This window comes from Balaenoptera ricei, chromosome 1, assembly GCF_028023285.1.
Source record: "Balaenoptera ricei isolate mBalRic1 chromosome 1, mBalRic1.hap2, whole genome shotgun sequence".
Lineage (NCBI taxonomy): Eukaryota > Metazoa > Chordata > Mammalia > Artiodactyla > Balaenopteridae > Balaenoptera > Balaenoptera ricei.
In genome coordinates, this window is record NC_082639.1 from 142,274,816 (window position 1) to 142,301,095 (window position 26,280).

General features: G+C 36.0%; 1 protein-coding gene across 7 annotated transcripts in view; it reads left to right on the forward strand.

Annotated features, from left to right (window-relative positions):
- TDRD5 (tudor domain containing 5) overlaps positions 1–26,280 on the forward strand; it is a 98,647-nt gene that overhangs the window by 55,402 nt on the left and 16,965 nt on the right. For 5 of the 7 annotated variants that reach the window (XM_059903778.1, XM_059903808.1, XM_059903815.1 and 2 more), the window contains 7 exons: positions 628–836; positions 2,354–2,571; positions 4,639–4,851; positions 5,435–5,501; positions 16,864–17,064; positions 17,573–17,731; positions 19,974–20,138. In XM_059903778.1, coding sequence (XP_059759761.1) covers positions 628–836; positions 2,354–2,571; positions 4,639–4,851; positions 5,435–5,501; positions 16,864–17,064; positions 17,573–17,731; positions 19,974–20,138 — 1,232 coding nt within the window. The remainder of the gene's footprint in view (positions 1–627; positions 837–2,353; positions 2,572–4,638; positions 4,852–5,434; positions 5,502–16,863; positions 17,065–17,572; positions 17,732–19,973; positions 20,139–26,280) is intronic. The other 2 variants (XM_059903824.1, XM_059903833.1) reach the window with 1 other exon arrangement.

The window sequence follows — 26,280 nt, forward strand, 5'->3', positions numbered from 1 at the left end:
GTAACTGTATTATAGTTTATTTAACCAGTCTCCTGTCAATGGACATGTAGAGAGTATCCATATTTTTATCATTATAAAAAATACAGTGATAAATATTCTTGTACCTACATCTTTGTACAGTTACTAGTTTATTTCTTTAGGAGCCACTATGGTCTTATGTCTATCTGGGGTCTGTTTTAATGTGTCAGCCTCCTATAATCATCATACACATGTAAATTTGTATGGTTGTATGGTCAAAATATGTGATTGGTTTGGGAATTCCCTAAAAATTAAGGCATTGTATTATGGACTATTAAGTAGTCACATACGTTGTACATTAAGCAACAATGAATGTTCACAACTAAAGCTGAACAAGAAATAAATTGAAATCAGGATGTTGTAAAATAAAACCTTTCACCAAAGTTAAAAAAACCTTATCAGACTTGCCCCCCCCCAACATAAATAACGTAAGATTTGTTCCTATCTGGAACTTCCCTTACATCTCTCCATACTGAAAGGTCTGCAAAGACAGGTTCATATCTCTCATCTATCATTATCTGCCCAGTGCCTGGCACATAGAATGTGCTTAGTAACAGTTTCCAAATTATTTTAATAGATATACATAGGCTCCTCTATTGGTCATTTCAGATGGAGCTGTGTCATCAGTCAGAAATTCATGTTTAGTTCAATCAGATAAGAAAATAGAAGCCAAAGCTTGTGTGTCCAGTCCTCCTAGAAATTCACTGTCTACTACTGTTATCAAGGAGACTACACGGGATTACCCTTCAAAAAACCACAAAGAGCCAGAACAGAAGATTTGCAAGAAGCCTAATCTGGTGGTAAAGCCTTTACAGCTGGTGAGTAAGGTTTGATGGCTTTGTGCCCTGGAGATTCAGCATTATGGAAAGTAACTGAATGAATGTTTCTTTAGACAAAAATTCTGTTTGAGAAAAGTCTTATTTCTAGATGTATGATTTCTTAGGTTAGACCAGAACTTTGGTCTGAAGTCACCTTATGCAGCATTTATTCTGGTTTTCAGCCTTTTGTATAACTAGCTTTCCTTGAGTCTCATTTCAGGCTTTTCAGTTGGCTTCGAAGATTTGACAGTTGTTTCAGGATAACATTGCTGATTCTCTGTCCATGTGTTTCAGTAGGCTTCACCACCCTCCAGGGCTTTTGAGGGAAGAATTGAGGAGCTCTGTTGTAGCCGTATGCGTCAGCAGTGCTGCAGGTTGCCCCTGCACCTAGCCTCAGTTAGAGGGTGTTTTTATTGTTTTTCTCCTTATTATATCTCCACACACACTTCTCCCTTTTTGTATTCTCGTCTCCTATTACTTATTTTGTAGTTACTAAGGAATTAATTGCTTACTCTTCTTGCCTTCTGCCCTTTACACCTGGCTTCTTTCATGGAAGGAAAACATTTTGTTTGGAGAGCCCGCTATATTTTCTAGAGGACAATAGAAAGGCCTGAAGGAACATAATATATTTGAGAATGAGAGTGTTTGAGAAACCGTATTTTTGATCGGAAGACTAGTCTGAAATTTAATCCATTCTTCTTTTTTAAATTTTAATTATTTTTTTTTTTTTTTGGCTGTGTTGGGTCTTCGTCACTGCGTGCGGGCTTTCTCTAGTTGCGGCGAGCAGGGGCTACTTTTCGTTGCAGTGCGCGGGCTTCTCCTTGCAGTGGCTTTTCTTGTTGCGGAGCACAGGCTCTAGGCACGTGGGCTTCAGTAGTTGTGGCACGTGGGCTCAGTAGTTGTGGCTCACAGGCTCTAGAGCGCAGGCTCAGTATTAAGCCTTAAAAGTATTAAGTACTTAAAAGTATTAAGTATTAGTTGTGGCGCAAGGGCTTAGTTGCTCCGCGGCATGTTAGATCTTCCCGGACCAGGGCTTGAACCCGTGTCCCCCTGCAATGGCAGGCAAATTCTTAACCACTGTGCCACCAGGGAAGCCCTGAAATTTAATCCATTCTTTTTTTTTTTTTTAAATCCATTCTTTAAAGTTGCCTTTGTTGGTAGAATTGGGTAGGATGAAACTCTTAGTTCAGCCTAAGTATTTGAAGTACGATGTTTTCAATTTTACATAGGGCAGTTGTGTGACACACTTTTCACTCTTTACCTAATATCGTAAGACAGTACTTTTAATATTTTAATGTAGGTAAGGATCACCTAGGGAATTTTTTTAAAGGCATAATTGTGGGCCTCACTTCTAGTGAGTGAGTCTGGGCTAAAGCCTAAGAATTTTCATTTTTATAATTTGCCAGGTGATTCTGATAAAGGTGACTCATGAAATATATTTTAAGAAACGTTGTCATAGAGTTTGAAATGTTACTCAAAGATTTATAGTGGTTTCTTTGTTTTTTTTTAACTTGTAGCAAGTAGAAATTAAATCACAGCTCAACTTGGCAATGGCAAGTCATGATATCCCACCTGATGCTGTACGGGACAAGAAATTATGCAAACTACCCCCATTAGGTACCAGTACCCTCGTGGGGGTCTTTGTGGAGTATATCATCTCTCCTAGTCAATTCTACATCCGAATCTATAGCAGGGATTCATCAGAGTTACTTGAAGACATGATGATTGAAATGCGGTAGGAATCTGTTGTTTTCAATGTATTTTTCATGTATCTCATTCTAAGTCAGTTCTCAAACATTTTGGTCTCAGGGCTCTTAAAAATTAAGGACCCAAGAGAACTTTTGTTTATCAATATTTATCATATAGAAATTAAAACTGTAAAAAATTTAAAATATTGTTTAAAAATAATGATAAATTCATTTTTATGAATATAAATAACATTTGATGAAAAATAACTTTTATGAAAATTAGAAGAGTGCACTGTTTTACATTTTTGCAGATCTCTAATATCCGGCTTACTAGAAGAAAGTTGGATTTCAGTATCTGCTTCTGTCTTTAATTTCTTGAAATACATTATTTTGGTGGAAGTACATGAAAACATCTGGCCTCTGACAGATACATAATTGGGAAAAGGAGTATTTTAATAGCCTTTTCATAAAATTGTGAATACTCTTTGATAGTATACTGAAACTTGACAAGTGGTAGTTTCTTGAAGTTAGTTTCAGTGTGGAATTTGAACTTCTCAAACTCTACTATGTTAAAATACATTTTCTGCCTTTGCACTTTGAATGGATCCAGGACTAGCTATGTAATTGCAGGCTCCAGTGCAAAATTAAAATGTAAGACTCCTTGTTTAAAAAGTATTAAGAATTTCAAGACAGCAGTAGCTTAACATTAAAGTAAGCATAGGGAACTTCTCAGTGTGGACTCAGTGGAACTGGCTCTGAATTTTACCACCATCTACGATTTTAAAACATCATGTATTGGTCTTTTGGAAAATATTGGTTCACTGAGTTATATAGATCTTCCAGATGTTGACATGTTTCATCACACAATATATCTTTAAAAAATCACATTCATTAATATTATCACTGACTGCATCAGAAAAGTATTAAGTATTAGGAAACTGTCATGTTTATGGTGGTGGATGCAGCATTGCCAAAATCCTAATTTTCATTTGAAAGCTTTTGAATTTTATCATTGACAGTAAATACTGTCAGTGTTTTCCTTGAAGTGGCAAGCTTGCTTCATTTTTGAGAAAATGTGTGGCAAATACCCAAGTCTGAATAAACATAGTTTGTGAGTGACCTTTCAAGCAAAAATGGTGTTCCATGAAAATAGTGTCTAGTTCATCTTCCAAGTAAAAATAAATCTCCACACACACACAAAAAGCAGCTAATTCAGTTCACAGCTGAAATGCAAAAGTGCTTTTCATTAAAACAACTTGGGAAGTATTTTACTTGTACTTGCATTTTGTTACAGAGAATATTGAAAAGATAGTGGTTGAGATTTAATAAACTTAATAATTTTTATTGCTTTATCAAGGACATTCTTAAGTGAAAGTAGCCTCTTTTTTCTTTCTTTTTTATTTAATGTGAATGCATGGCAGTGAAAAATAAATGTTTACTAGTACAGTTGGATGCCACTGCCTTGATTTAGCAAAGGCACCGGGAATTTTACCCACCCTTGCTTTTACAGCATCAATGCAAATATTAACATAGTGAAAAGGGCAAATAACTATTTTTATAATAATACTAAAATATTAAAATAGCTTTGATCTTAGGAACTTTTTGAAAGGGTATCAAGGTCCCAGGGATTTGGGAACTACACTTAGAGAGCTACTGCTCTAAATTATCTTTTCTCTAGTGAAAAATCATGTCCTTTGTTAGTAAACACTATGTAAAATGTTTACATTTTCAGTTACTTTAGATTTATTCATGTACAACAAATGTCTGATTTTTACATTGGTGCCACATAGAAGAATAATTTACTTTGTATCTCTGCAAAAGTTTTTTTCTAACTTTACCACATTATATACTCACCTCCCACCCAAGAACACCTGGCATAATGTTACATAATAATCACTTAGTTTCTGTTGGAAGAAGTTTGTTGATAAAGAGAAGGGATTTGGACAAGAAAAAGAAAATTAGTTGGTATTAATAATAAACATTACCAAATCAGAAAAAGTGAGGATTTTTTTCTTTGCTTTTTGCCAAGACATTCCTGCTCTTGATACATCAATAAAAATGATCTTTAATTTTTTCTTCCCCTATGGGTTTCTGTGTATTATGGAATTCCGCAGGCGCTGTTATTCTAATCAGCTGGTTTCTGATCGATATGCCATGCCAGAGTATTTTATCCAACCGGGACATCTCTGTTGTGTAAGGATTTCTGAGGATAAGTGGTGGTATCGGGTCATTATCCATCGAATTCTTGGGAAACAGGAAGTTGAAGTGTTCTATCCAGACTTCGGAAATATTGGAACTGTTCAGAAGTCCTCCCTGAGGTTCCTCAAGTGAGTTAATAAACTGAATAAGGACAACTTAAGTTTTGAGCTGTAATGCTGAAGCTCTGTGGGCTTAGGATCTCTCTTCCTTTCCTCCTGCCTCTCTCCCTCCATCCTACCCTCCATTCCACCCCCTTTCATCTTAGTGCAGGTTTGGCAAATGGTCATTTGGTCATTATAATCACAGTTGGATTACAGTCTCTCGCGTCTTCTTTCACATGACTGTGAATCTGAATGAACCATGAGAGTAAATTTCAATCTTATGTTAAGAAAATCATTCTTTGGGTCATGTTAAGAGTTGCATTTATATAGCATGAAGGTTGAACTGTTCCTACCTGTATTTTATTTATTTATTTATTTTCAGTTATACATATCCTACCTATATTTTAATTGCATGGTTTTCAAAGACTATTATGTTTTTACAAGTGTATTTCTTAGGTTACTTTAAAGTGTAAGACATTAATTTTAAAATGCATGAGTAAAATACTCTGAAATCGTGTGAAAAGCTTAAATCAAGGAATGGGTAAGAGATGCCATAAAATCCAGTTTTGAAATATGATTAAATATTCATATATTTGATTATCTGTTGCAGGTGCTGCTACACCAGGCTTCCAGCTCAGGCTATCCCCTGTTCTTTGGCTTGGGTGAGACCAGTAGAGGTATGTTTGCTTGTTTCCTGTTTAATCAGCAAACATTTGATGCCAAGAACAATTCTAGGTTCTCAGAATACAAAAATAAAACATAGAATGAGCCCTCAAAGAAATCATTGTAGACAGTATGAAAGATAGGCACGTAGACAGAAATAATTGTGCTGTGTCCTATTTGCTAGAAAATTTTGCAGCGTATGGTAGAGATGCAAAAGAAAGAGCGCTCATCTCTGTTCGGGGTAATCAGAGAAGGCACCATAATAGAGGTGGCATTTGCATGAAACTTTGAAGGAAGATTAGTTCTATAACTGGACAAACAAGAAAAGAAAGACATTTCAGGCAAAGGGAGAGCAGCATGAAATATCTCAAATATGAGGAATTTTAAGTGGTTCTGTTTGGCTACATAATAGAGGATGTGCTGGAATTGGTGCATGGCAAACGATGTCAGAGAAGTAGACAGTAAACTAAGGTGGAGACCCATAGCCATGTGCAGGAGTCTGGACACAATGTCCAGACTGGGGAGCAACTAAAGGGAACTGCCACAATCAGATATATGTTTTTTAAAGAATTCTCTAGTGGTGGGAGATGATTGGAGTGGGATGGAGCAGGAGGCATTTTCATCCATATAGATACATTTGTTTATGTAGCTATAATTATGCACCTAATTTTATGTTTTTTCCCTCAGAACTCTTAATTATACATGCCATTTGCATTTATTACACCATATTTGTCTGTTTAACCTAAATAACTTAGCAGTTGCTAACATATACGTGGATTATTCCTTACTTTTTTTTTAATCTGAAAAACACAATAAAGAGAAAAGAAAAAGAAAAAACATTATCTGTAATTCCACCATTCAAATGCATTCAATTTAGAAATTTGATATGAGTTTCTTTCAGTTTAGTTTATTGGATGTTGGGGATGAGGGTTTTGTAGGGTTTTTAGGCTTATATAAAATAGTAATCATATTATTTTATATTCCATTTTTCCACTCAACATTATAGCATAAATACATTTACATGTTATAGTTCTCAATTTTAATAGGTACATAAGTAATCTATTAGCTAAACGTGCATTGTAGTCTGTTTAACTGTTCCTTTTTGTTAGACTAATTCAGTCCACTTCTGATTTTTGAGTATTATAAATAATTATGCAAAGTATGGTTTTTGTGCGAGTCACTACTCAGCATTGTTTTCTAGGGTGTATTTTAGCCCTGACTAGGTTTCTTTTTAGTACTTCCATCAGGGAGGCCAGGGCTAAATTTGTGACCCACTCGTAGCCAATGTCCGTTACTCTCATATCAGCCAGGTGGCTTCCATTTTTCGTTTTCTTTGCAATTTCCTTCCTAAACTGCTTCTGGCCTTAGGGCTTTTGCCCATGCTGGTCACTGAAATAGCTTATTCAAAGAATTCTCATGGTTGGCTCCTTCTTGTCGTTCAAATTTAAGCCCAAATGTTATTTCCCCAAGAAGGACTTCCTTGACCAGTCAATTTAAAGTGCACTCTTCCTCTTCAGTCAAAATGATTCATCATCATTTTGTTTTATCTTTCTTTTAAAAAAAAATTTATTTATTTTAATTGGAGTATAATTGCTTTACAATGTTGTGCTAGTTTCTGTCGCACAGTGAAGTGAATCAGCCATAAGCACACACACATCCCCTCCCTCATGGACCTCCCTCCCCAACCCATCCCACCCACCTAGGCCATCACAGAGCACCGGGCTGAGCTCCCTGTGCTATACAGCAGGTTCCCACTAGCTATCTATTTTACACATAGTAGTGTATTTATGTCAAAATTAATATCCCAATTCATCCCACCCTCCCCTTCGCCCACTGTGTCCACCCGTGCATTCTCTATGTCTGCCCTGCAAATAGTTTCATCTGTACCATTAATATTTATTTATTTATTTATATATTTATTGGCTGCATCGGGTCTTAGTTGTGGCATGCAGGCTCCAGAGTGTGCAGGCTCATTAGTTGCAGCATGCGGGCTCTCTAGTTGTGGTGCATGGGCTCCAGAGTGTGCGGGCTCAGTAGTTGTGGCACATGGGCTCTCTAGTTTTGGCTCACGGACTCCAGAGCACGTGGGCTCAGTAGTTGTGGTGCACGGGCTTTCTGTCCCATGGCATGTGGGATCTTAGTTCCCCAACCAGAGATCGAACTGGCATCCCCTGCATCGCAAGACAGATTCTTAACCATTACACCACCAGGGAAGTCCCTTGTTTTATCTTTATAACACTGTCTGGTGTTACCTTAATTGTTTGTTCACGTATAACATTGTAGTTCCTGAGATCAGGGATATTGTCTGTCATATTTACCACTGTATCTCCAGTGCCTAGATCAATGTTTGGTGCATGGTAGGTGCTCAATAAATCTATTTAACTGAATGTATCTCATTCATATCTTTATTTCTATATCTTTGTTCTGGTTTGGTGAGCTAATACTCTCATATACAAAATCTAAAGCAGGCAGAAAAGTAGAAGTCTACCCTTGGAAGTCAAACCGCAATAGGTAAGATCAGGAATTTTTCAGCTTCTTTCCTGAGGTCACTCCCCAGTCTACAGCCTTGCTGGCTTGCAGGATTAGAGGACATTGTTTGGGAATAGCAGAACAGCTAGAAGTTAGGGTGTAATACTTAAAGGGTGGGAGCCATAGAATGGGTGCGTTCCAAAATCATTGTACGGATATAAAATCCGCCCAAATCCTTAGATGACAGCTAAACTTTGCAAGGACTGTAGAGAACCCAGTGGCCCTAGTGAAAAGTCACTGGCTTACCTATTCTTTTTCTCACCTTGTATGCCTTATTTTGAAGAGGGTTTTTAATCATTCCACTATGTTATTTCAGTGATTACTCTAGGAAGTACAGCATCTGTGTGTAGCAGTGCAAGGACATTAGAACACGAATTTCTTTAACGTCCTTTTCTGATCTATTTTTGTTTTGTAATTAACGTTATTGTTTGTAACCGCTCAAGAAAATAACTGCATATAATAATAATAATGTCCATTTAGATTTAGTCACGTATTTCTCAGTTTCTTAGCTCTTCAGTCTTGCTGCTCAAACCCTCTGGGAACATTTTCTTTCTATTTGAACTGTATCTTTTAGGATTTCATTTTGTAAGGGTTTGTTGATGGCAAACTCAGTTATGTTCACCTGAAAATATCATTTTGTGCTTATTCTTGAAAGATATGTTCAGTAGGTATAGAATTCTAGGTTGGCAGTTACTATCTTCAGCACATGGCAGGTATCATTACACTGGCTTCTGGTTTCCCTTATGATATTTAAGCCAGCTGTCCATCTAATGGATGTTCCTTTGAAGGCAATATCCTTTTTGTCTGTGGCTGTTTTTAAGATTTCGTATTTCTTACTTGTGTTCTTCAGCTTTTTTAAAAAGCAGGATTGATTTTTATTTTATAGATATTTGCTATCTGTATAGAAGAAAGACCTTCTCAATAATCCAGGATATTTCTTCTTTCTTTCTTTTTTATAAATTTATATATTTATTTATTTATTTTTGGCTGCTTTGGGTCTTTGTTGCTGTGCACGGGCTTTCTCTAGCTGCGGCGAGCAGGGGCTTCTCTTGTTGCAGAGCACAGGCTCTAGGCACGCGGGCTTCAGTAGCTGTGGCACGCAACCTCAGTAGTTGTGGCTCACGGGCTCTCAAGTGCAGGCTCAGTAGTTGTGGCACATGGGCTTAGTTGCTCCGCAGCATGTCGGATCTTCCTGGACCAGGGCTTGAACCCACGTTCCCTGCATTGGCAGGCAGATTCTTAACCACTGTGCCACCAGGGAAGCCCTAGGATATTTTTTCAAAGGATACTATGCTTCTAACAATTTCAGGATGACATTAAAACTATCTGCTAATGAAATTGAAACTGTAAATTTACTCTTTAGGAAACAAAATTATTTATTTGTAATTGAGGTAATGTTGATTTATAACATTATATAAGTTTCATGTGTACAACATTATATTTCTACTTCTGGATACCCTACCATGTGTTCACTACTAAAAATTTATTTTCCATCTGTAACCATAGTTGGCCTGACCCCCTTTACCCATTTTGCCCTCCCCCCTTCCCCTCTGGTAATCACTACTCTGTTCTCCATATATATGTATTTGTTTTTGTTTGGTTTGGTTTGTACATTATTTTATTTTTGTTTGTTTATTTGTTTTTTTTAATACTCCACATCAGTGGAATCATGTGGTAGTTCTCTTTCTCTGACTTATTTTACTTAGCATAAAATGCTCAAGTTCCATCCATGTTGTTGCAAATGGCAAGACATTTATCTTTTTTTTAAAGCTGAGCAGTTTTCCGTCATGTACATGTATACCACATCTTCTTTACCTTTTGTCTGTTGATGGGCACTTCAGTTGTTTCCATATCTTGGCTATTGTAAATAATGCCAAAGAACATGGGGGTTGAGGTATCTTTTCAGATTAGTGTTTTCATATTCTTTGAATAAATACCCAGAAGTGGGATAGCTGGATCATATGATAGTTCTAATCTTAGTTTTTTGAGGACTCTCCATACCGTCTTCCATAGTGGAGGTACCAATTTACATTCCCACCAACAGGTTTCCCTTTTTCTCCGCATCCTTGCCACCACTTATTTCTTGCCTTTTTGATAATAGCCGTTCTGACAGATGTGAGGTGCTATCTTATCATGGTTTTGTTTTGCATTTCCATAGTAATTAGTGATGTTGAGCATCTTTTCATGTACCTGTTAACCATACGTATGTCTTCTTTGGAAAAATGTCTATTCTGTTCCTCTGCCCATTTTTAAATCAGGTTGTTTGTTTTTATTGTTTTGAGTTGTATGAGTTCTTTTTTTTTTTTAATTTATTTATTTTATTTATTTTATTTTTGGCTGCGTTGGGTCTTTGTTGCTGCGCGCGGGCTTTTCTCTAGTTGAGGCGAGTGGGGGCTACTCTTCGTTGCGGTGTGTGGGCTACTTGTTGCAGTGGCTTCCCTTGTTGTGGAGCATGGGCTCTAGGCACGCGGGCTTCAGTAGTTGTGGCTCGTGGGCTCTAGAGTGCAGGCTCAGTAGTTGTGGCGCACGGGCTTAGTTGCTCCGCGGCATGTGGGATCTTCCTGGACCAGGGATCGAACCTGTGTCCCCTGCATTGGCAGGTGGATTCTTAACCATTGCACCACCAGGGAAGTCCCTATAGTTTTCAATATACAGATCTTGCACCTCTTTGGTTAAATTTATTCCTAAATGTTTTATTTTGTTGCAATTGTGATTGTTTTCTTAATTACTCTTTCTGCTAGGTCATTGTTAGCATATAGAAATGCAACAAATTTTTGTATATTGATTTGTATCCTGTTACTTTACTCATTTATTATTTCTAAGAGTTTCTTGATGGAGTCCTTAGGGTTTTCTATATATAAAATCATGTCATCTGCAAATAGTGACAGTTTTACTCCTTCCTTTCCAATTTGGATGCCTTTTATTTCTTTTTCTTGCCTGATTGCTCTGACTAGGACTTCCAATACTGTGTTGAGTAAAAGTGGTGAAAACGGGCATCCTGGTCTTGTTCCTGATCTTAGGGGGATAGCTTTCAATTTTTTTCCTTTGAGTGTGATGTTAGCCGGGGGTTTGTTACATGTGGCCCTTACTATGTTGAGGATATGTCCCTTCTGTATCCTCTTTATTGAGAGTTTTTATCATAAATGGGCTTTGAATCTTGTCAGATGCCTTTTCTGCATCCTGTGAGATGATCATATGGCTTTTATCCTTCATTTTGTTACTGTGGTATATCACATTGATTGATTTGTGAATATTGAACCATTCTTGTGTGGAATAAATCCCACTTAATCATGGAGTATGATCTTTTTGATGTACTGTTGAATTCAGTTTGCTAATATTTTGTTGAGGATTTTGCATCTATGTTCATTAGAGATAGTGGCCTGAATTTTCTTTTTTTGTGTTGTCTTTATCTGCTTTTGGTATCAGGGTGATGTTGGCCTTTTAAAATGAGTTAGGAAATGTTCCCTTCTCTTCAGTTTTATAGAATAGTTTGAAAAGGATAGGTATTAAATCTTCTTTGACTGTTTGGTAGAATTCACCTGTGGAGCTGTCTGGTCCTGGACTTTTGTTTTTTTGGGAGCTTTTGATTACTGTTTCAGTCTCTGTGCTAGTGATCAGTCTATTCAGATTTTCTGTTTCTTCCTGATTCAGTCTTGGAAGTTTGTATGATTCTAAGAATTTGTTCATTTCTTCTAGGCTGTCTAATTTGTTGGTATATAGCTGTTCATAATATTCTTTTATAATCTTGTATTTATGTGATATCTGTTGTTATTTCTGCCTTTTGTTTGATTTTATTTATCAGGACCTTCTCTCTTTTTTCTTCGTGAGTCTAGCTAACGGTTTGCCAAATTTTGTTCGTGTTTTTGAAGAACCAGCACTTAGTTCATTGATCTTTTCTACTGTCCTTTTACTCTCTATTTTATGTATTTCTGCTCTGATCTTTATTATTTCCTTCATTCTACTAACTTTGCCCTTTGTTTTTCTTTTTATAGTTTCTTTAGCTGTAAGGTTAGGTTGAGATTTTTCTTGTTTCTTAAGAGTAGGTCTATATTGCTATAAACTTCCCTCTTTGTAATGTTTTTGCTGCATCCCATAGATTTTAGTATGTTGTATTTTCATTTTCATTTGTCTTCAGGTAATTTTTTATTTCTTCTTTGGTTCCTTCGTTGACCCAATAGTTGTTCAGTAGCATGTTGCTCAGTTTCCATATATTTGTGACTTTTCTAGTTTTCTTCATGTAGTTGATTTCTAGTTTCATTCCATTGTGATCAGAGAAGATACTTGATATGATTTCAATCTTCTTAAATTTAGTGAGACTTGTTTTGCATCCCAGCATATGGTCTATCCTTGAGAAGGTTTCATGTGCACTTGAGAAGAATGTATAGTCTGCTGCATTTGGGTGGAATGAATGCTCTGTACAAATCTATCAAATTCATCTTGTCTGTTGTTTCATTTAAGGCCAGTGTTTCCTCGTTGACTTTCTGTCTGGATGATCTATCTATAGATGTAAGTGGGGTGTTATTAAAGTCCTCTACTATTACATGTTGCTGCCAATTTCTCTCTTTAGGTCTGTCAATAATTGTTTTATATATTTTTGTGCTCCTATGTTAGGTGCAAGTATATTAATCGCTGTAACGTCTCCTTGATGTGTTTTCCCCTTTATTATACTGTCCATTTTTGTCTCTTGTTACCTTTTCTGACTTGAAGTTTATTTTGCCTTATATGAATATGGCTATATCTACTTTCTTTTGGCTGCTGTTTTCTTGGAGAATCATCTTCCATCCCTTCACTTTGAGCCTATGTTTGTATTTAGAGCTGAGATGAGTCTCCTGGAGGGAACATTTAGTTGGGTCTTGCTTTTTAATCCATCCAGCCACTCTGTGTCTTTTGATTGGTGAATTTAGTCTATTTACATTTAGGGCGATTATTGATAGTTGGATGTTGGCTTTTTAGCTTTTGTTTTCTGGTTGCTTTAAATCTCCCATTGTTTCTTTTATTCCCCCATTGTTTCTTTTTCCTTGTGTTTCTGTCTGCCATTTTGGTTTGGTGGTTTTCTAATATATTTTTCTTAGCTTCCTCTTTTGCTGTTTTTTGTGTCTCTGCTCTATTTTTATGTTCTGTGTTTACCCTGAAGTTTGTATAAGACATCTCAATTAAAATAGTCCATTTTCTGCTGATAGCATCTTATATTCATTTACCTATACAAGTTCCGTCCTTTTCCTCTTCCCCTATAAAATTTGTTTTTGTTGTCTTAAATTACCCCTTTTTATGTTGTGAGTTGTTATCAAACTAAGAGAGCTATATTTGTTTTTCTGCTTTATTTTTTTCTCCCTTTAGATTTTATACTATTTATTAATAAAGTGTTTAAAAATCTATTCTGATAGAGAGTTGCAGTTTTCCAGTTCTGTCTTTTTATTACTTTGCTCAAAGTTTTGTGTATTTTTGCCATTTTTTTTTCTGGTTGAAGAGCTCCTTTCAACATGTTTTGTAAGGCAGGTCTAGTGTTGATGAACTCCTTCAGCTTTTGTTGGTCTGGGAAAATCTTTGTTTCTCCTTCATATCTGAATGATAACTTTGCTGAAATAGGGTATTCATGGCTGACAGTTTTTATCTTTTAGTATTTTGAGAATGTCATTCCACTCCCTCCTGGCCTGTAGGGTTCCTGCTGAGAATCTACTGATAGCCTAATGGGGGCTCCTTTGTAGGTCACCATCCTTTTTTCCCTGGCTGCCTTTAAAATTCTGTCATTGACTTTTGACAATTTTAATATTATGTCTTGGAGGAGGTCTTTTTGCATAGAGGTAATTAGATATTCTCTTAGCTTCATGGGCTTGTATATCCAGTTTCTTCCCCAGGTTTGTATTATTTCTTTAAATAATCTATCTCTCTGCTGTCTTTTCCCTCTGTTCTCCTTCTGGGATACTCATTATCCTAATGTTGCCTGTCCTTAAAGAGTTGGAGAGCTCTTGTAGGATTTCCTCATTTTAAATATCTTCCCTTTCCTCTTCTACTTGTATCATTTCTAGATTTCTGTCTTCAAGCTCACTAATTTTCTCTTCCATATGGTCTGCTCTAGTCCCAGTCTAATGCATTCTTCGTCTCATTTATTGAGTTTTTCAGCTCCAGAATTTCTGTTTGGTTCTTTTTTAAAGTTTCAGTCTCTTCGGTAAAGTATTCCCTCTGTTCATTCATTTTATTCCTGAGCTCATTAAACTACCTTTCTGAGTTTTCTTTTAGCTCATTGAATTTCTTCACAACAGCTATTTTGAATTCTCTATCATCAGTTAAATTGGAACATTCCATAACTTTGGTCTCTGGAGAATTGTCATTGTCTTTTTGTGGTACCGTGTCACTGTGGCTCCTCACGTTGCTTGATGAAGTGTTCTTGAGCCAGTGCATTTAGTATTAAATGACAGGTTAGGAGTTAGATTTCCTCCGGTAGGTGGCGCCATCACACAAGTTTTCGGTTTCTCTTACTTGAGCTGCCTCTGGTCATATTTGAGAGTTAGCACTTTTCAGCCTGCACCTACTGTGTAATAGGTGTGGCTCCATTGCCTTCTTTGTTGCTTTTTGTGCCACCAGGGTCGTTGCTGCCATGCTTCTCCCAGAGCTGCTGTCGTCACCAGCATGGTTGGCTCTTTCCTTGTGTCTGGGATCCCTTGAGACACAGGATCTTCTGTGGGGGAAGGGGGATGGGAGGAGGGGTCATGGGCGCCTCAGATGCTGGAGGGACAGGGTCACGGGCCCCACTGCTGCTGCTCCCCACTTGCCTGTGGTCATGGGTGCCAGGAGTGGTCAGGTGGCCACAGTGTGTGCACCACCTTCCCTGCTGCTACTGGGTTCTCTGAAGCTGTGGGCTCCGCTGCCTCAGTTGGAGGGTCAGGATTGCAGGCATGGGCTCTGAGGTTCCCTCGCCCCCGCTGTGTGTTCCAGTACACCCAGCTTTGGGTGTGCAGATGTGTGGAATTCTCCAGTGCCCTATTGTTGGGCAGAGGCACCTTTGTTGAGTTGTGGATGTTTCACTGGATGTAGATTGAAAGGGGGAGACAAAGGTAGTTTTTCCACTCTAACATGTTTCTGAAGTCTGAAAACCGTGTTCTTCAGTTTTAATATGTTTACGTGTGAATTTATTCTTATTTATCCTGCTTTGTGGTTCATTGGACTTTTTATCTGTGCATTGTTACTTTTCATTAAATCTGGCTAATTCCCAGCCATTATCTCTTCAATTATTGTCATTTCCCCATATTCATATTTATATTCCCTCTCTCTGTTTCTGCCTCTCTTTTTCTAGAACGATAATTAAAAGTATGTGAAACCTTCTCAATTTACCTTCCATATCTTTTAACCTCTCTTCTGTATGTTACATATTTCTGTCTTCTGTGTTGCATTCTGAGTAACTTTTCCAAATCACCTTCCACTTTACGGATATACTCTTTAATTCTACCTAATCTGCTATTGAATAAACCTATTAAGTTTTTAATTTTGGTTGTTATATTATTACTTTCTAAAAGTTCTCTTGGTTCTTTAATTCTGCTAGATCAATTTTTAATAGATTGCAGGTCTCTGCAGAAGCTTTCAAATTAATTTTGTTTTTTTGTTTTTATTTTAAGCATAGTACGTTAGTTCTTTTACAATTCATCTGGAAATTCAAATATCTAAAGTTTTTGAGGTTTTGTATTAGTTATGTTGTTTCTCTTTGTTCTTCCTTGTGATTCATTGTCTCTTTATATGCCTTTTTTTTTTTAATATAAATTTATTTATTTATTTTTGGCTGTGTTGGGTCTTAGTTTCTTTGCGAGGGCCCTCTCCAGCTGCGACGAGCGGGGGCCACTCCTCATCGTGGTGCGTGGGCCCCTCACTGTCACGGCCTCTCTTGTTGCAGAGCACAGGCTCCAGACACGCAGGCTCAGTAGCTGTGGCTCACGGGCCCAGTTGCTCCGCGGCATGTGGGATCTTCCCAGACCAGGGCTCAAACCCGTGTCCCCTGCATTGACAGGCAGATTCTCAACCACTGCACCACCAGGGAAGCCTTCTTTATATGCTTTTTATCTTTGTCTGTGTACTGCTCATTGACTTTTAAAAATTTTTGTGAAAATGGTTGAATACACATTGAGATTGCCTACCTCCAGAGAGATTTACATTCGCTTCTGCCAGGTATCTAGCAGTAGGACCAGTCTGGAACCATGTTAATTTAAATGAACAACCTGAGGATTTGTGTACCACCCAGGTGATGTGAAAATTGAGCTGCAAATCCATGTGAAGGCTAGTTTATTTCTTTTCCTCCTTATCCTGAGCATGAACCCCTAGGGACTCAGCTTAATAAAGGAAAGTCCTCCTCTCCACTGCCTACTCTGGGTGGATACTGGCTTTGATTTCTGTCCTCTTTGACCTGTGAGACCATCAAAACCAAAGTGCAGATTTGCCTGGATTAGCACATACCCTGAAGGCAAAAATAGTTCCCACTTTCCCTTTAATTTTGGCCTGATAATTTGTTACAATTTTGTCAGTTCTTTGATGCTTTTAGGACATATTTAAAAAATATTTTATCTAGAATAGTTTCTGTGGGAGGGTTGGTCAAATAATCTAACTCAAACATTTCCAAACATGAAAGTTTTTCATCACATTAAAATAAATTTTTTCCCATAATCCCATTTACATCATTTTTCCTTTATTCTGACTTTTCTCATCCCCAAATCATAAATATCCTCAAATGTGTTATTTTAGTATTTTCATGCTTTGATTTTCCCACTAAAATCTCTAGTTCATTAAGAATTCATTTTTGTATATGGTTTTTATAATTCATGTTTGAATCTGTCATCTGAATCTCATATCTTGTTTGTCTTTCAGGAACATTGGACATCCAGAGCTATTTTGCAGTTCCAGAAGTTGTGTGGTTTGAAGCCATTAGTGGGGGTAGTGGATGAATATGTAGATGGAATCCTTAACATTTTTCTGTGTGATACATCCTCACATGAAGACATCTATTTCCATCATGTCTTGAGAACAGAGGGCCATGCTATCGTATGCCGAGAAAATGTCCCTTCTAAGGTGGAGCAGTCTGGATGTATTTTGTAATGTATTGTATTTAATCTCAACAGTTTAAGGTATAAGAGAATTTAATACTGAAGGTTATTTGATTTATTCTTCAGCGCTATCTGTGAGATTCCTGCCTTCTTAATGCAGAGCACTTTCTTAATTTTCACATGATCACAAAAAACTACATTTTTTTAAAGGCTTATTGTCCTTTAGAATATACTTTTATTTTAAATAATTGATTGAAGATTCTGTCTTACCCCCAATTATTTAATTTTCTGAAGTTTTCTTAGAGAAGAGCAACACTCTTTTATTTTGTAATTATTGATAGCAGTGTCTACATTACCATTAATATTGGTGTTGATAATTTTTGTGGCTAGCAAAAACTATCACTATGGAAAAAAATCTGACTATTAAATTTTAGAAGATAATGCATTTCCACAACATTTGAAAATTATGAAGTGCTAACTTTTTCACTTTTTCTCTGAGAAACTAAACTTCCTTCGTATTTTTTTAATCCTAGGGTTTCAGAGACCTCAACCCTTTAACTTTATACACTAAGTCCAGTGCAGGGCCAGAGGACATTGTCCTGACAGAACTGGGTTATCCTTCCCAGCAACACTATTTTAATGAAGATCGAGAGATAAGTCCACAATCAAAAGAGAGAGAATTATATACCCTGGTAAGAGGTTTTTGCAAACATCATCATATTCTTTTTATTATTGTTAATACTTAATGAGTACTTACTATATGCCAAACACTATAAAAGGCACTTTAAATATATTATTTAATACTTATAAAATCCCTGTGATGTAGTGACTATAATTAACCCTATTTTACTGATGACGAAACTGAGGCATTCCTAACCTAGGAAAGTTTGGAAACTATGCAGTAATCTTAAGTTATCTTGTCTGTCATCATTTGCTGGTTTAAACCTTTACTTCAGCCATGCTTTTCCTGTATGATTTCTCTCATACACTGAATTCCACTGCTGCCTTGCTGCAGTTGTGACCTCACCTACACTGACCCAAATGCTGTTCTTCCCTCTACACTCCTTAGATTCTTCTTGAAGTATTCTCATTTCTTACTTTCTCTGTAAACCTTGTGGCAACTCCTACCCACAGTAATAATAATATTATGTATTATTCCATCCCACAGTACCAATAATAAAAAAATAATAACCGACACTTATTGAACTCATACTGCATGGCAGGCACTGTTCTAAGTACTTGCATGTACTAGTTAATTTAATCTTCACAACCACTTTACCAGATTGGTGCTTTAAGATCCCCATTTTAGATATAAGTAAAGTGAAGCACATTAGTAAGTAAGTTAAATGATTTTTCAACAAATGAGCAGATAAATAGACATGTCCTCTGAGTCTCATATTCCTCATGGCAACAAATACTGGGCTAAGAATATAGATTGGGTTCACTTTGAGAGCCCCAAATTTATTTTTTTGGACACAGCAAAGCTTTTTTCTTTGAATAAAATATGAAAATATTATTTTGTGTAAGTATGTTTTATATATCTGACTTTTTAAATTACAGGGATGATGTTATTTTTTTAGTGGACTTTTACTATTAGGAAAGATAAAAAGGAAAGGCTACTTTGCTGTACACGTGAAACTAACACAACATTGTAAATCAACTATATTTCAATAAAACATTTTTTAAAAAGGCCATTTGACTATTGAGAGATTAACCTCTGAAAAATATGTATGAATGTTTACTGCTGCATGTTTAAAATGATGTCAGCATTTTAGATTTCATTTTAGTTTAAAATTAGTGGACTTCCCTCGTGGCACAGTGGTTAGGAATCCAGCTGCCAGTGCAGGGGACACAGGTTCGAGCCCTGGTCCAGGAAGATCCCACATGCCACAGAGCAACTAAGCCCATGCGCCACAACTACTGAGCCTGCACTCTAGAGCCCACGAGCCACAACTACTGAGCCCGTGTGCAACAACTACTGAAGCCCGTGCACCTGGAGCCCATGCTCCACAACGAGAGAAGCCACCGCAGTGAAGAGCCCACACACTGCTACGAACGGTAGCCCCCACTCGCCGCAACTAGAGAAAGCCCATGCACAGCAGCGAAGACCCAATGCAGCCAAAAATAAATAAATAAATTTATTTTAAAAATAATAATAATAAAATAAAATTAGTTAAAATTAATTGGGCTTGTTTGGCATGTTTGGCTTTCTGAAACCTGAATTTTTGCTAGTTGTTATTACTTGATTAGAACAGTTATATTTCCTGATTCTTAAATAGTCAGTTGAATTCAACCTTAAAAGTTTTTAGAATATCTTATCATCACTGTGTTGATGTCTTTAAATAATCATAGTTCAGTCCTGAAAATGAAATAAGGCCATTTTTCTGCAAAAAAGATAAGGTCCAAAGCTCCTCTATCCTATTCCAGCCTATATTTTAACATATCAAGACTCCCATATGCTACACACACACACCTACCTCTATACACCGAGTTCCCTGTAATTCCTACTCTTCTTTTAGGCATCCTAACAATTTGTGTTATCTCCTTTATTGTATATTTTCAGACATCCTCCTTCCCCAGTGATATTTTGGTCATATCTCTGTGTTGGCTCTACACTGAAGGTTGTGCTGTGATTATCTGATTGTGTGTCTTCATGCTGTATTTTGAGTTCCTTTAGAGCTGGGACCTGTTGCATTCATCTTTATATCCACAGAGCTACCCTGTACACGTTATGTAATATGTACTCCATAAATGTTTTTCGGCCTGAACTAGTTTAGTAGGATGGGAAGACCTAGGGTCATGCATAAAGTTAGAAAATAATATGGCATATGCATGAACCATAGCAAAAAGTTCCCCTCAGAATTTATAGACAAGTAGATTTTGGAAATAGCATTAGTATAGAAAACAAAATAATTTCTCTTTCATATCTACTAGCGAGATATTAATGATGAAAAGGCTTTCAGTCACCTTAAGTCAGTCACCTCAAAGGAGCTGTTAAAGGATTCTGAATTCAGTTCTTTGAAAACCCAAGAGAAGAGCTGTGAAGACGATCCAAAGTGTTCCTTCTCCGAGCTAAAAGATCTGAAGGAAGAAGATGAGGTAGGAGAAGGGAAGATAGTTTTTTTTAATGTAATTAATGTAATATAATTAATTCATAAGTGAAGGGTACTGGAATAACATAGCTCTTTAAACCCTACTGCTCCAGTGCCATCAGAGCTTCTCCCACAGATGAATTACAAATTCTCCAACAGTCACCAAGACCAAAGTTGCAGCAATATAGCCTTGATCACAAAAAAAGAAACGCCATTATTTGACTTTGATGTGTTTTACTATCCCATAGCTCTGGACAGTCTTCAAGAATTATGCAGTGAATGGAAACTAGTATTGAGAAACGGTATTAAGAAAACCCATCAGGAAAAATGTTGAGAACTTTTTTGAAGGATATACTTTATTTTTATTTTAATCAAATGTTTATGTATTCACAGCTTTTAAAAAAAACAAATGTTTGCGTACACACAGCTTAGAGTTCCCTATAACCCCTTCCCCTACATTTCCTATTTCACCGAGCAACCATTTTCATCTCTTTTAGCTGCTTTTTTTGGAATTTACCTCGATTTCTCTCATTTAATAGCGTGCTTATGTTATTTCCTGATTCTTCAGTTTTAAGTATGTATGCCCTTCTTACTACGAAAGATGAGGGTTTAGTTCTCTTTCATCCCTTTTCCCCCACCACAGACAAACATATCCTTTCTGTTCCCCCACCATCATCTTACTAATATATCAAACTTTCCATTAGATCACCATTCAGTATTTTATCGCTATGACTGTAAATGCTATTTACAGCCAAGTAGTATGTTACGGCAGGTTTTCCTTTCCTGCATAATTTTTATTTTCTCTGGTGTTAATATTTCTTTCTCTTTAAATCAACATACAGTACACAATTGACTTTGTATTTGGAGTACTGTCCTATCAATACATGTATAGATTTATGTAACCACCCCCACAATCAGGATGCAGAATGCTTCCATCATCTGAAAAAGCTCCCTGGTGCCACCCCTTTATAATTACATCTCCCCAAATCCCTAACCCCCTAGCAACCATTTATGTTTTCTGTCACTGTAGTTTTACCTTTTCAGAACTATCATATAAGTGGAATCATATGGTATGTAACTTCGCAATAGGGGTTTCTTTGATTCAGCATAGTACCTTCATCCATATTGTTGCATGTGTCAATAGTTCATTTCTTTTGATGATGAATAGTATTTTATTGTATGGATGTACCACAGTTTGTATATCCATTCATGCATTGAAGGACATTTTGGTTAATTCAGGTTTTGGTAATTATGAATAGAGCTTCTATAAATATTTGTGTACAGGTTTTTTTATAAACATAATCAGGAGTAGGATTGCTGGTTTATGTGGTCAAACTGTTTTCCAGACTGGGTATACCATTTTACATTCCCACCAGCAGTGTGTGAGTTCCAGTTGCTCCATATCTTATCAGCACTTGATATTGTCAGTAATTTTTATTTTTAGCCATTCTCATAGGTGTGTAGTAGTATCACAGTGTGGTTTTACTCTGCATTTCCCTAATGACTATGATGCTGACCATCTTATCAAGTGCTTATTTGCCATCCACATGTATTTCTTGGTGAAATGCCTATTAACGTCTTTTGTCCATTTTTTGATTGTTTTTTTTCTTTCTTACTGATGGGTTTTTGTTCTGGATAGCCCTTTGTCAGTTTTGCGATTTTCAAATATTTTCTCCCACTTGTAGCTTCATTCTCTTAATGGTGTCTTACATACAGGAAAGGTTTTTAATTTTGAGAAAGTTCAGTTTATCAGATTTTTTTCTTTTATGTACAGTGTTTTCAGTGTCAAGACATCTTGACTTAATTTTACTATAAGGTTTGAGATTTAGGTTAAGTTTCATTTTATTGCATATGGATGTCCAATTGTTCTAGTGCTATTTGTTGAGAAGACTGTGCTTTCTCCATTGAATTGCCTTTGTAGACCTTCCAAAAATCAAATGTCCATATTTGTGTGAGTCTATTCCTAGACTTTATTTTACTCCATTGATCTGTCTGTTCCTTTACCAGTAAGTAGCGTACTGTCTTGATTACTGTAGATTTATACCTCTTAAAATTAGCTAGTATGATTCCTCCTACTTTACTCTTTTTCAAAAATTTTTTTAATATTATGGTTCCTTTTCCTTTCCATTTAAATTTTAGAATCAACATATCTGTATCTGGGATTTTTATTGGAATTGCATTAAATCTGTAGATAAATTTGAGGAGAATAAACATCTTTAATCTGTGAGCACAATATATATATTTATTTAGGTTTTCTTTTATTCCTTCATCAGGGTGTTATAGTTTTTAATATACAGAATATGTTTTGTTATCTTTAGGTATTTAAAGCTAACAAAGATTAAGCTAACTTAGGTAACACTTATCTAATTATTTGGGAGAAATTATAAATGATATCTTTTTATTTCAGTTTCTATATTTTCATTGTTAGTATGTAGAAATTGATTTTTGTGTTTTAACCTTGTATGGTGTGAACTAGCTAAATTCATTTATTAGTTCTAGGAGGTGTTTTGTAGATTTCTTTGGGATTTTCTACATAGACAATAGTGTTGTCTGCTAATTGGGACAGCTTTATTTTTTCCTTTCCAATCTGTATGTCTTTATCTTCCTTCCTGCCTTATTATTGCACTGGCTAGAATTTCAGACACGATGTTGAACAGGAGTTGTGAGAGAGGATGTCTTTGTTATCCTGATGAAAAGTTTTATCATGCATGCATGGATGTGAATTTTGTTAAATGATTTTTTTGCATATATTGATATCATGTTTTCTCCTTTATTGTATTAATATGGTATATTACATTAATTGATCTTTAAATATTGGATTAAACTGGCTTTCCTGGGATAAACCCCATTTGGTCATGGTGTATTATTCTTTTTATACACCATGGATTCCATTTGCTAATATTTTGTTGAATATTGTTATGTCTATTTCCATGAAGGATATTGGTCTGTAGTTTTCTTGTACTATCTTTGCATGGTTTTAGTACCAGGGTAATGCTGACCTCATAAAATGAGTCTAGAGGCATTTCTTCCTTTTCTGTTTTCTGGAAAAGATAATGTTGAATTAGTTTTATTTCTTTTTTGTTTTTTAATTGACATTTTTATTGTGGTAACTAAAAGATTCATGTGCAGCTATAAGGAATAATACAGATAGATCTCATGTAATCTTTACCCACTTCCCCCAGTGGTCACATTTTACAAAACTGTAATACAGTGTCACAATCAGGATATTGACATTGATGCAATCCACCAATCTTGTTCAGATTTCTCCAGTTTTACTTGTACTTACTTGTGTGTGTGTGCGTGTGTGTGTGTGTGTGTGTGTGTGTGTGTGTGTATTTAGTTCTCTACAGTATTAACAGATGCAGGTTCATGTATCCAACAGCACAGTCAAGATACTGATAATTCTATCATCACGAGGGTCCCTGTGTTGCCCCTTTTATATCCACACCCACCTCCCTCCCACCACCCCTCTCCCCACTGATTGGTTCTCCATTTATAAAATTTTGTCATTTAAAAATGCTATGTAAAATCATATAGTATGTAACCCTTTGAAATTGGCTGTTTTCACTCAGTATAATTCAAGTCATTGCATGTATCAATAGTTAGATCTTTTCATTGTTGAGTAGTATTCCATGGCATGTATGTGTCATAGTTTGTTTGATCATTGACCTGTTGAATGACATTTGGGCTATTTCTAGTTTTTAGCTATTACAGATGAAGCTGCTATGAATGTCTGTACACAGGTTGTTGTGTGAACATAAGTTCTCTGGAATAAATGTCCAGGAGCGCAATTGTTGAGTTGTATGGTAATTACAAGTTTAGTTCTTCATCAGTGATATTGGCCTGTAATTTTTTTTTTTTGTGGTGTCTTTGCCTGGTTTTGGTATCAGGGTGATGCTGACCTCATAGAATGAATTCAGAAGCATTCCTTCCTCTTCAATTTTTTGGAATAATTTGAGAAGGATGGGTTTTAATTCTTCTTTAAATGTTTGGTAAAATTCACCTGTGAAGCCATCTGGTCCTGGACTTTTATTTGTTGGGAATTTTTTTAATTACCAAGTCAATTTCATTACTAGTAATAGGTCTGTTGAGATTTTCTATTTCTTCCTGATTCAGTCTTAGAAGATTGCATGTTTCTAGGAATTTATCCATTTCTTCTTGGTTGTCCAATTTGTTGGTGTATAATTGTTCTTAGTAGTCTTGTATGATTGTATTTCTGGGGTATCAGTTGTAACTTCTCCTCTTTCATTTCTGATTCTATTTATTTGGGCCCACTCTTTTTCTTGATGAGTCTGGCTAAAGGTTTATCAATCTTGTTTATCTTTTCAAAGAACCAGCTCTTAGTTTCATTGATCTTTTCTATTGTTGTTTTAGTCTCTCTTTCATTTATTTCTACAATATTTTGATCTTTATTATTTCCTTCCTTCTACTAACTTTGGGTTTTGTTTGTTTCTCTTTTTCTAGTTCCTTTAGATATAAGGTTAGATTGTATATTTGAGATTTTTCTTGTTTCCTTGTTTTCTTGTTTGTAGCTTGTATTGTTATAAACTTCCCTCTTAGAACTGCTTTTGCTGCATCCCATAGATTTTTTAGATCATTGTGTTTCCATTTTCATTTGTCTCCAGGTATTTTTAAAATTTCCTCTTTGATTTCTTCAGTGACCCATTTTTGTTTAGTAGCATATTGTTTAGCCTCCATGTGTTGGTGTTTTTTTGCAGCTTTTTCTTGTAGTTGACTTCCATAGTCTCATACCATTGTGGTCAGAAAATGCTTAATATGATGTCAGTCTTCTTAAATTTATTGATACTTGTTTTGTGGCCTAGCATGTGATCCATCCTGCAGAATGTTCCATGTGCACATCCAAAGAATGTGATTTTGCTGCTTTTGGATGGAATAGTCTATATATCTCTATTAAGTCCAGTTGGTCTGTGTCATCTAAGGCCAGTGTTTCCTATTAATTTTTGTATCTGGATGATCTGTCCATTGATGTAAGTGGAGTGTTAAAGTCCCCTACTATTATTGTTTATAATAAAATCCATTATGTTTATTAATATTTGCTTTACATATTTATGTGCTCCAGTGTTGGATGTGTATATATTTACAATTGTAACATCTTCTTGTTAGATTAATCTCTTTATCATTATGTAATATCCTTTTTTGTCTCTTGTTACAGTCTTTGTTTTAAGTCTATTTTGTCTGATATAAGTATTGCTAACCTAGCTTTCTTTTCATTTCCATTTGCATGCAATATCTTTTTTCCATCCCCTCCCTTTCAGTCTGTGTGTGTCTTTAGATCTGATGTGAGTCTCTTGTAGGCAGCATTTAGATGGGTCTTTTTTTTTTTTTTTTAAATCCATTCAGCCACTCTGTGTCTTTTGATTGGAGCATTACATTTAAAGCGGTTATTGATAGATATATACTTATTGCCATTTTGTTGATTGGTTCTGGTAGTTCTTTTTGTTCCTTTCTTCTTTTGCTCATTTCCCTTGTGATTCGTTGACTATCTTTAGTGTTATGTTTGGATTCCTTTCTCTTTGTGTATATCTGTTATAGAGTTTTGGTTTGGGGTTACCATGAGGTTTATATATAACTAACTCTCCTCCTTTTCCTCTTTCCCTCTCCCTCTCTTTCTCTCTGTATGTGTGTGTGTATATGTATATATATATACACCCACACACACATATATGTAAAGTTTTCAAAGCATATATATATATAGTTATTTTAAGTTGCTGATCTCAAGTTCAAACACAATGTAACAACCCTGCAGTTTTACTCCCTCCCCCTACCTCACATATAGTGTTTTTTGACATCATATTTTACATCTTTTTGTTTTATGTATCTCTTAACTACTTATTGTGGTTATAGATTATTTTACTACTTTTATCTTTTAACCTTCCTATTAGCTTTATAAGTAGTTGATCTACTACCTTTACTGTATGTTTGCTTTTACCAATGAGATTTTCCTTTTATAATTTTTATATGTCTAGTTGTGGTCTTTTCTGCTTAGAGAAGTCCCTTTAACATTTCTTGTAAAACTGATGCTGAACTCTTTTGGCTTTTGCTTGTCTTTAAAACTCTTTATCTCTCCTTCAAATCTGAATTACAGCCTTACTGGATAGAGTATTCTTGGTTGTAGACATATATCATGC